General features: G+C 39.8%; 1 protein-coding gene across 3 annotated transcripts; it reads right to left on the bottom strand.

Annotated features, from left to right (window-relative positions):
- Positions 1–6,031: 6,031 nt before the first annotated feature.
- LOC136220779 (LIM domain-containing protein PLIM2b) lies at positions 6,032–11,169 on the bottom strand. Of its 3 annotated transcripts, XM_066008562.1 has the most exons (6): positions 10,971–11,169; positions 10,744–10,892; positions 8,824–8,923; positions 7,968–7,993; positions 7,107–7,199; positions 6,032–6,535 (listed from the first exon to the last, which is right to left on the bottom strand). In XM_066008562.1, the coding sequence occupies exons 2-6, from the start codon at positions 10,876–10,878 to the stop codon at positions 6,260–6,262; spliced, it is 630 nt and encodes a 209-aa protein (XP_065864634.1). In that variant the 5' UTR covers positions 10,879–10,892; positions 10,971–11,169; the 3' UTR covers positions 6,032–6,259. The 3 variants fall into 3 exon arrangements, with proteins under 3 accessions (XP_065864634.1, XP_065864633.1, XP_065864635.1); XM_066008561.1 differs by having other exon boundaries at positions 10,744–11,168; XM_066008563.1 differs by having other exon boundaries at positions 7,107–7,196; positions 10,744–11,168.
- Between the last annotated feature and the right edge of the window lie 359 nt (positions 11,170–11,528).

The raw sequence follows: 11,528 nt of genomic DNA, 5'->3' as shown, positions 1-11,528 counted from the left end.
ATACAAACTATTATTGGCTCACTATAAATACAAGGCCTCTGAGCCAGAATCATTTAGGTGATTCAAACCAACTATTGTGTTATTACTTATCTCTCTCTATCTCCATAATCTTCCCTTTATCAAATCATTCATTCAACATGGTATCGGTAGTATCAACTTTCACATCTTCTGAATCCTCTGATCATCCCCAATCCCCGACCTATTCTCAATACAAAGCCGCTGCCACTGCCTCTGCCGCCGCCGCTGCCGCCGCCGGTGTCGCCGCTGTCCAGATCGAATCCGCCGGCGCATCTGATGTCGCGGCTGGACAAAACACAAACGACGCCTACGGTGGGTCTTTTGCGTGGTCAGGATGGAGGTTCACCTCGCCGTTTGTCACCGGCGACTCTGTGTTCTTAAACGCACCAACGGCTGCGGCAGCCGCACCTCCCCAGCAAACCGTCGGCGACACCTTCCCTCCGGAGGTTCGCACGGCCCTCGAAGCGTACCAGGCGGCCAGTGCAAGGGCGGCGAATGCCTAAGCGCGTCCTGCCCCATCCGCCACGGTGATCGCACCAGTCCAAGCTCAAGCTGGCGCACAGGCGCCACCCGCACCGTCTGCCGCACCCTCCACCGCGGCTGCTGCTGCTCAGGCGCGTCCTGCGTCTTCCTTTTTTGCGCAACCCGCGCCTCCACCACCCGCGACAGCAGCGCGCAAACAGCCTCTAGGGCAAACCGCGACACCGATGCCATCCAACGACACCGCAAATCTAGCCGCACTCGCGGCATATCAGGCGGCTATTCCACAAACACGGAATCAACAAGTTCCGATTCAGCAGCCATCTATTCAAGTGCAACAATCTGCAACACCTCCAACTCTATTTTCTCCATCAGTTCTTGCTGCCCTAGCAGCATATCAGGCGGCTGAAGCCAGTAACAAAAATCAGGTTATTTCTGAATCTCATACTTCACCGTTTTGTTACAATACTCAATTATCCCATGATCCCTCACCATCTTTCTTCTCAAACTCGGTTCATAACACTGTTGATGCACCGTCAAACAATGTTAGACACAGCTTTCTTTCATCCTTCATCCCTCATATTACAAGCAATCCTGTCCATCCAGGACCTATCTCCACTCATGTTGAACAACCAAGACAACCACCCACAAATATCAACATTAACATCAAATTAACCCCGAATAACTACAAAGCATGGAGAATGTCCATGGAATCTACCCTTCAAACCTATCATTTGCTTCCTCACATTCTTAGTTCAACACCACCTCCGCCCAAATTTATTCCTAGAACAGGTTTTGTGACATCAACTGCGGATTTAATCATAAATCCATCTTTTATTCAATGGGATGATGTAGAAAATGTGGTTAGGACTTTGCTCCTAAATTCAATCACCGAAGAGGTGTTTTCTGAGATTGCATATCTCAAATACTCACATGATATTTGGCTAGCTTTAGAGGATGCCTACGGGCTTATTACAGGCAGCAAGCAGTTTCAGATGGGAGTCGAACTGCATGAACTTGAACAAGGAGGCATGTCTGTCACTGCGTATATGCAAAAAGTGAAGTCCATCCTTGATGATCTGGCTGCCTCATGGAATCCTTATCCTTGATATCTTCTACCGTCAGTACTTTACAAAGGTTTATCAGAAGAGTATCGCTCCACTGTCCAGAATCTTGTAACTCAGCGCGGTACAAACATCAACTATCAAGAGATTTTGCACAGCTTGAAGATAGTTGAGGGCATGATCTAATCAACCAGAAAGACAACTCTGCTTCAGCCCGAGGCCAATGTATCCACCATGGAAACAAATCAAGCAAAGAAGCAGAATCCAAAGAAGAGAAGAAGTGGCAAGTGCTACAATTGTGGTGATCCAAGCCACTGGGCTGACAAGTGCAAAAGACCAAAGAACAATTCAAGAGCACAATACAATCCTGGACCACAAGCACACATGGCATGGCAACAACCACCAAATCCATTCATGGGTCCTAATCAGCCGTGGTACCCAGACACAGGAGCAACCAATCACATGATGGCAAATCCGACTCAACTTCATCAAATGCAGCCATATCCAGGATATGATACAGTTCAGTTTGGCAATGGTCAAGGTTTGCAAATTTCTCACTTTGGAAATTCAAATATCAATAATTTGAAAATTAATGATGCCCTACTTGTTCCCAAGCTTACCAAATCTTTATTATCTTTTCAAAAATTTACCCGTGACAACTCATGTTTCTTTGAATTTTGGCCTAACCATTTTCTTGTGAAGGACCAAACAACTGGGGAAATCCTGTTACGGGGCCCGAGTAAAGATGGACTTTATGTGCTTACACCCACCCTGAAGGAGGCGCTAGTTGGAGAGAAGGTGTCTTTTGAAAGGTGGCATGCACGGCTTGGACATTGCCAAAATCAGACAGTCAGCTCAGTTCTCAAAGGAAACAATCTATCCTCTTCAAAACCAGTTAGCAATTGTTCTTTTTGTCCATTAGGCAAGCTTGCTAGAAGCTCGTTACCCTCTATTAGTCGCTCTAGCACATTCATTTTTCAGAACTTACATCTGGATGTTTGGGGGCCAGCTCCAGTTGTTTCTTGTCTTGGCCACCGTTATTTTTTAATAATCATTGATGAATTCAATAGATTTGGATGGGTTTTCTGTTTAAAGAATAAGAGTGATGTTTTCTCAACCTTCTGTGATTTTTATGCTATGATTTCTAATCAGTATAGTGCAAGGGTTAAGAATATTTACTCTGATCTTGGGGGGGAGTTTCAAAAACTACAACCCTTTTTCAAACGACATGGCATTATACACAAGATTGCATGCCCTCACACTCATGCATAAAATGGTATAGCTGAGAGAAAAATTAGACATGTCGTTGATACTTGCCTTACTTTGCTAGCCAATGCATCTTTACCTTTAAAATTTTGGAACTATGCCATTATACACAGCATTAGGCTAATTAACTACTTACCCACCAAAATCCTAAACAACAAGTCACCCTATTTCTTGCTCTACAAGAAACAGCCTGCCTATAAGACCTTACGCATTTTTGGCAGTGGTATCTATCCCCTTCTTCGTCCATACAATCAGCACAAATTTGATTTTCGCTCCAAGCTATGTGTCTACCTTGGTCCATCAAAAAATCATTCTGGAGATATCTGTCTTGAATATGCCACCGGACGCATATACATCTGCAAGTTTGTGTAGCACAATGAAGAAGTCTTTCCTGCATCAGCAATCACTGCATCATCACCTTCATCTAGCAACTCAGGGGTAAGCACATCGTGTCAACTACCATCTCTACTCGGCCCGTATCCAGGTAATTTCTCTAATCCCAACCCTATAGTATCTCATTCTAACTTGGTTCCATACTCCCAACCCATCACACCTGTCCACTCTGGATCTCATCCTGGAACCCCAATTACTCCTTCTGACTCTGAAGCCACAAACAGTGCTCCTTTAGCTCCACCTCAATATCTGTCACCAGTGGTCACTACTGCATCAACACCTGTTCCTCAGCATGATCCTAACACACCAATTGATGCGGTCATCACGTCGGAAATACAGAATGTAGTACCTCATGAGGAGAACATCATGCCACAAACAGATTCTCCTCCTCCTGAAACTACACCACCTGCTCCTATTCCAACTGAAAGGCCCAGGCCTCGCAATGCACCGCTGATTGGTCCACGACAACATTGTATGCAACTTCGACAGTCATCTCTTCAGTCAAGAGGGAGGTTTGAGGGACTTTTAGCTACACATCCAAATGGCACAGTGGATCCTACATGCTTCAGTAAAGCCAACAAACAATCAGAATGGCGTACTGCAATGCCTGAAGAGATTCAAGCTCTTATGGACAATGGCACATGGCAACTTGTACCGAGACCACGTGATCAGCATGTCATCACCTCCAGGTGGCTCTTTTGTACAAAGAAGAAGTCTGATGGAACCATTGATCGTCATAAAGCTCGTTTGGTAGCACGGGGATTCACTCAAAAAGCTGGGATTGACTACAAAGAAACATTCAGTCCAGTAATCAAAGCTACAACCATCAGGTCTGTATTTGCCATCGCAGCAGCAAACAACTGGTTCATCAATCAGCTAGATGTCTCCAATGCATTTCGTCATGGAAACTTATCAGAAACCATATATATGGAACAACCGCAGGGCTTTCGGGACAGTGACCGACCAGATCATGTCTGCCTTCTCAAAAAGAGTCTCTATGGATTGAAGCAAGCACCGCGAGAATGGTTCACTCGCCTTCGAACATTCCTCCTCTCCCTTGGGTACAAAATGTCACAGGCTGACAACTCTTTATTCATCAGACGCACCGATACTGAAAAGACTTACATTCTGTGCTATGTTGATGATATACTCATAACAGGGAACCACCCTGCACACATCACCAACACTATTGCAGCCATCGAACATGAGTTTCCCATTCGCAATCTTGGCAAGGCAGAATACTTTCTTGGAATTGAGATCCGGTATGAGAAGGATGGCATTCACATGTGTCAAGCCAAGTATGTGGCTGACATCCTCGACAGAGTGAAGATGATTGACTCCAAGCCCACACTAACGCCCATGGCCACCACACCAACACTTTCAAAGGAGCTAGGCACCAGCTTAACCTCTGGAGATGAATATCGAAGTATTGTGGGGGCACTTCAATACTTAACATTCACTCGTCCTGACATTGCATTTGCAGTTAACAAATTATGTCAGTTTCTGCACTGTCCAACTGATGAGCACTGGAAAGGAGTCAAGAGGGTTTTACGCTATATTCAGGGTACATCAGATTTTGGCATAGTCATATCCGTCAAACCAATACAGCACATCCATTGTTACTCAGATAGTGATTGGGGAGGGTGTCCTGATGATCGACGATCCACAGGTGCATTCTGTGTTTATCTTGGATCCAGTATTGTATCGTGGCAGACCCGCAAGCAACCCACAATAGCCAGATCCTCAACGGAAAGTGAATACAAAGCAGTAGCAAATGCCACTGCAGAACTACTATGGCTCAAATCTCTTCTCTCGGATCTCGAATTTCCATTACCCACCCCGGTTCAGTTATGGTGTGATAATGTTGGAGCAATTTATCTCACCTCAAATCCAGTATTTCATGCTCACACAAAACACATTGAGCTAGACTATCATTTTGTTCGTGAACAAGTTCACAGAGGATTTCTCAGTGTCAGATTTATTCCAACCGATGATCAGGTTGCAGACATACTCACCAAGCCGCTCGCTCCGGCTCGCTTCACGATGCTACGCTCTCGCCTCTTTGTTCGTGCCCGCCATCGGCTTGAGGGGGGGGGGGTGTTAGAGATAATATTCTAATTATCTCTGTAAATAGATTCCTATCTAGTTAGAGTTTCAATCTGTCTATATTCCTAGCTAGGTAGAGTTTCAATACGACTATACTTATGTATTGTATTCCTATACAAACTATTATTGGCTCACTATAAATACAAGGCCTCTGAGCCAGAATCATTTAGGTGATTCAAACCAACTATTGTGTTATTACTTATCTCTCTCTATCTCCATAATCTTCCCTTTATCAAATCATTCATTCAATAATTAAAACACATATATTTTTTTATTTATTCTGTACTAGTTGTTTATCAAAAAGATTTCACATTTTTTTATTTAATAATAAAATTGGAGATTAATATTTTTAAAGTCAACAACATATTTGGATTTCTTTTCTCAAACTCGTACAAAATACAATATAATTTTTAAATTTTGTTAAATTTACGTTTACTCATATGGTTGTGAGCGACATACATGTGAAGTATAAATGACACGATTCATGAATGAGAAGATATTTTGATGAATTATTTCTCACATTGACCCAACTTGTCAATGTTAGAGGTAAATTTGCTATCTACTGTCAAAGTTAGAAATAAAATTGCACCATTTTGGACGTTAAGAGTAAAATTGCTTCTAACTGTCAATGTTTGAGGTATTTTTAAACCTTACCCCGAAAAACAAAGAAAGAAACAACTGAAAATGATAAAAAGAAAAAAAGAGAGCACAAAAGAAGTTGTCATCAATACATGGTAACAATAACAGTTACATAAAGCAAAATTCAAAGAAGTATATAACAATTAGAACAAAATCTTAAAAATGATGATGATGGATCCACATGGGAAACCATAACTGAATCAATTTTTTTTTTGTAAACAAAAAGAAGCAAAAGAGTTTAAATTTAATTATATTAGTGTATATGTTGTTGTTGTGTTCGGTAATTTGTTGTTTTAAGAGTCTTCAGGGTCATTTTCAGCAGCTGCGGGTGGAGGAGCATCCTCAGAGAGTTCAGGGGGTGGTGTAGCAGGTGTAGAGGAGGATTTTCTCTTGTGGTTAGCTGCCTGAAGAATATGCGTGTATGTTCCTTTCTCCATAAACAGCTGAGCAAAATGATGCTTACAGTACAGTACACCATCAAGTGCAGCATAGGATGAATGTGTCAGTGGGCATCCTCCATGTGCACACCTAAAGCATGACTTGTGGAAACACTCTCCCTCCATTTGCACCTGTATCAATCAAATCGAAATTCATAGAGAAACCATCACACGAGTTATCATTACTATCTCTAGGACTGCACAAAACTAATTGAAAAACCGATTTTCGAAACTAAAACCAAATCCGAAAATAGGTTAAATGAAATCGATGGATTAGGTTAGAGTTTTTCATTAAAAAAAACGATGGTTAAACAAAACCGAAAATAAACCGATGATACATATAAAACTAGTATAAATGTATTTAGAACTTAATTATCAATATATAAATATACATATTTTTATTTAATTTTTAAGTTAAAAATATTAAAATAACTTAAATATTATTTGTTCACGTGATTTTGTTAATTGAATTTGAATTTAAATATTTTTATTTAATATTTAAATAATTATATATTTTTATAAAGTGAATATTTATAGATTTAAAATGACTTTTTCTATGAAAAGTCATTAATGGTTAGCTGATCCAAATATAGGTTAACCGACTTAAATGGACCGGTTAATAGTTTTTGTTAATGGACTGGTTAACCGACTATGTACACCCGAACTAATTTGTTTGCACTTCCAAATTCAAAATCATACCAACCTTCTCGAGAGGGTACACTGTTTTTGCACAAGCGGCACATTTGTCTTGGGTTCCGGAGAACATGGAAGACAGTTTGCTTGGAGTCCTGTTCTGCTACAAATGCAACACATTTCATCATCTATCAGTAACCCGTAAAACACAAACAATTTACCATTTGTCGTCAGGTTAAAGATTGGTTTATTGTCGGTAATCAAATATTTTACAATATCATGATAAAATGTAAACAATTCCTCATTTTAGGATAGTCAATCTATCCGTCCGGGAATTTGGCTCTTAGATTGATTGACTGAGTTTTAAAGTCCCAGACAATCATTCCTACAAAAAGTAACATGAACTCCGTCTGAGATTATAAGTCTCGGCAGAGTTGGTCCTAACAATTTATGGACCCTAAATGAAATAAGAGATGATGGCCCTTTTAATAAAAAAATTTGCCGCTTTCAGCCTTGAGTCATAAGCGGTCGCACTTTTAGGCTATGTACATGGCCAGCCTTGAGTTTCAGACGGATAGCTTTAAGTCAGACGACTTAAAAGATTGCTTTTTCACACGTGATTCCTTAGATTCAAATTTTATATTATAATCCATTTTTCTTTGAAAAAGAACCCGAAAAAAACACGAAATTCTAATAGAAAAAACTATCGAAATTTAAAGAACATAATTCATCTATATTGGTCGTCTGGTACTATAAAACCCGGACAACCAATTCGAGAGTCAAACTCCCGAACAGATGTATTGACTACCCTAAAATAAGAAATTATTTAAATTTTATTATGATTTTGTAAAATTGTTTGATTAGGTACAATCTTTAACCCCTTTTTCGTCAAATTTTATTTTAAACAAAAATAGAGGAATTACGAATTTACCACTTCATTTTGCTTATCAGGTTTTCCTGCAAAATCAACCCATAAAAACATATATTATTACAGAAATAAACAGTGGATCCAACAACACCTTCAATAGTAAAAAAATTCAAATTTCTCGGTAATAATACACCTGATCAATGAAAATTGCTTTAGATATGACGTTAATTGATTTGTCGGGTGTATTACTCTAGAGCACCCTAAAAACATATATTATTACACGAATAAACTGTTGACAGAACAACACCTTCAATAGATTTGTAGTAAAAAACGAGAAATTTCTCGTAATAATACATCTGACCAATGAAAATTACTTTTACGTTAATTGATTCATCGAGTGTATTACTTTCATAGTACCATAATTGTTTTATTATCATAAGAACAGACGGTTGATAGAACAACACCTTCAATAGATTTGGAGTAAAAAACAAGAATTTTTTCAGTAATGATGAACCCGACCAATGAAAATTGCTTTTACATATGGCGTTAATTGATTCGTCGGGTATATTACTCTCGAGGTACCATAAAAACATATATTATTAAAGGAACAAACCTTCAATAAAATTGGAGTAAAAATAGAGAAATTTCTTGGTAATAATACACCCGACCAATGAAAATTGTTTTTACATATGGCGTTAATTGATTCGTCGGGTTATATTACTCTCAGGTACCAAAAAAACATATATTATTACTGGAACAAACCTTCAATAAATTTGGAGTAAAAATAGAGAAATTTCTCGGTAATAATAAACCCGACCAATGAAAATTGCTTTAATTGATTCGTCGGGTGTATTATTCTCGGAATACCTTATAATTTTTCGTAACGAAGAAACAGAGAAAAAAAGAGGAAAGATCTTGCCTGCTTGAAAATTCTTGCTGAAATTGCCAGATTCCTTGAAAAGTTGTTCAAAATGTGTCTTGCAGTACAGAACTCCATCCATGGAAGAGTAGTTGCTCATCTGCCAGCTCAAAACATTTAAGAATACGAAAAAATACGATTTATAGAAACAACCCGAACTAATATTAGCTTGTTATATTGGAACCATGTAGAAAACATAGACAAAATTACTCGGGGATTAATAGATAAAAATATATTAAAAATTACAGTTTTTTTTTCGGAACTAAACATCAGCTACATATGATCCCGTCGTGGATTTTTTTTTTTTTTTTTTGGAATTAAGCATTAACGACATATAATTCGTTCATAGATTCCATTAATAATGTTACGTGTAAATTCCGAATAGAGTGAAATTATCCATTTTGATATGGAAATTTCCGACAGTAGTTCTAAATTTCATTAATTTCTCTCGGGAGTGGAGGCGAACGGTCTCCATGACCCATATCCCTCCTACCAAAAAACCAAGAAGCACGAGGCGAATACAGACTCCAAAAGCTGGGCCGACAATTTACACTCCCACCAGCCCTTTTTTGTAAGGACATGAGCTGAAACATCCCTCTCAAAGATGATTCAAGGAACCCGGGGTGCTAGTGAAATTACCATGGAAATTTCCGACAATAGTTCTAAATTTCATTAATTTCTCCTGGGAATGGAGGCGGACGGACTCCATAACCCCTGTCCAATCAACAAAGAGGGGCAAATACGGATTCCATAACTCTTTTTCTAAAGATACGGAACCGAACCATCCCTCTCAAAGATGATTAGTGCCACTGAAATTACACTGGAAATTATCCATTTTAATATGGAAATTTCCGATCATATTTCTAAATTTCATTAATTTCTCCCGAGAGTGGAGGCGGACAGTCTCCATGATCCCCCTTTCCCTCCTACCCAAAACCAACAAGCACCAGGCTAACACAGACTCCAAAGCTGGGCCCACAATCAACACTCCCACCAACTTCTACGGGAGCTGAACCATCCATCTCAAAGATGATTCCCGAAATCCGGAGGTGCTCTGGCACCCCGGACCACCTCCCTCGCTGGTCTCTTTTTCTGGAGACCGATCCAGGCCGACAATTTGCACTCCCACCAGCCCCTTTTTGTAGACAGCGGGGCTGAACCATCCTCTCAAGGATGATTCCCAAAACCCAGATCACCCTGGTCTCCGCGCCGGCCAACAAGAATGAGAAAAACAAACAACTTCGAAGAATTTTTAGCTTTTCTCAATGACCAATGGCTGCTCAATCCTCCCGTAATTCCCCCATGATTCCCGGAAGCCAGGGTGCCACTGCCAGAGCACCCCGGACCACCCCTGTCTCCACCCCAGCCAACAAAAATGAGAAAAACAAACAATCTCATAGAATTTTTTATCATTTTTCGACGACCCAAAGGGTGCTCAATCCTCCTGTAATTCCCTCTAAAATCCATCCTGAACCATCCCTCTCAAGAATAATTCCCAGAATCCGGGGTGCCAGAGAGCACCCCAGGACCACCCCTATCTCCACCCGAGCCAACAAGAACGAGAAAAACAAACAATTTCATATAATTTTAACATTTTTCTACGATAAGTGGATGCTAAAACCTCCCCTAATTCCCCTTGAATCCATCCTAAACCATCTCTCCCAAGAATAATTCCCGGAATCCGGGGGTACCAAAGAGCACCCCGGACCACCCCTGTCTCCGTCTGGACCAACAACAATGAAAAAAACAAACAATTTCATAGAACTTTTAGCATTTTTCGAATCAGTGGATGCTCAAACCTCCCCTAATTCCCCCTTAAGAATAATTCCCGGAATCCGGGGTGCCAGAGAGCCCCCCGGACCACCGCAATCTCCGCCCCCGGCAACAAAAATAACAAAAACAAACAATAAAAAAACATACCACAAGAGTGCCTTTGCAATGGCTACATTTGAAGCAAGATTTATGATAAGGAACACCTTCAAGAGACAACATATCAACAACATAAACAGTCTTGTCACAAGCCTTGCATTTGTCAAGAGTTCCGGTAAACGCCATCGTTTTGGGAAATTCTGCAGAAAACGCAGACACAAGTACCAGATTGTTGTTGGTCTGCAAAAAGAAGAAGAAGAAGAAGAAACTGTAATCACCTGTGATCAAGTGTAGGTTAATAATCTGATGAGAGACCAGTTAAAGTCTTCCTTTCGGTCAAAAGGAAATCTGATTTATATGAGAATTGAAATGTCTGGTTTTGGTGTTTTTTTCTTGTAATGAAAGATGGACACGTGATTGGATATCCCAAGAATATGATTCTAAATCGGAATGTTTATAATCTAAATCTGGATATTATGGTGATTGGGCTGGAGAAAAACAAGGTTCATCTTCTGACTTTTTCTGATTTATAGGTTAATTTGGAAAACTCTGATTTAGGAAAATTGTAAAACTACCTTTTTTTTTATTATTATTTGTATTTTTTACTCTTAGGTGGGAAAATTATAAAACTACCTTTTTTTATTTTTTGTTTGTATTTTTTACTCTTAGGTGGGATAATGGGTCCATAACAATCCAGGCTTAATACATTCTAGGTCCCTGAACTTGTCCCAAAATGTCAACTCACCCATGAACTTTAAAAATATTCTATTGGCCTCCTATACTTGTTTAAAGTGAATAATTAACCCTTTAAAATTCTCGTGGCGAAATAAAGAGAG

This window comes from Euphorbia lathyris, chromosome 2 (genome assembly GCF_963576675.1).
Source record: "Euphorbia lathyris chromosome 2, ddEupLath1.1, whole genome shotgun sequence".
NCBI classification, from domain to species: Eukaryota; Viridiplantae; Streptophyta; class Magnoliopsida; order Malpighiales; family Euphorbiaceae; genus Euphorbia; species Euphorbia lathyris.
Note: the sequence above shows the minus strand (reverse complement) of the source record. Positions and strands in the feature narration are given on the sequence as shown.

Bases quoted from the DNA above. Each gene is read 5' to 3' on its own strand.
- LOC136220779 (XM_066008562.1), bottom strand. From the start codon at position 10,878: ATGGCGTTTACCGGAACTCTTGACAAATGCAAGGCTTGTGACAAGACT. The intron at 7,994-8,823 runs GCAAGATCTTTC...TTGATTTTGCAG, and splicing joins CAGCAAGAATTTTCAAGCAG to GAAAACCTGATAAGCAAAAT. The intron at 7,200-7,967 runs GTAAATTCGTAA...TTGCATTTGTAG, and splicing joins CTGATAAGCAAAATGAAGTG to CAGAACAGGACTCCAAGCAA.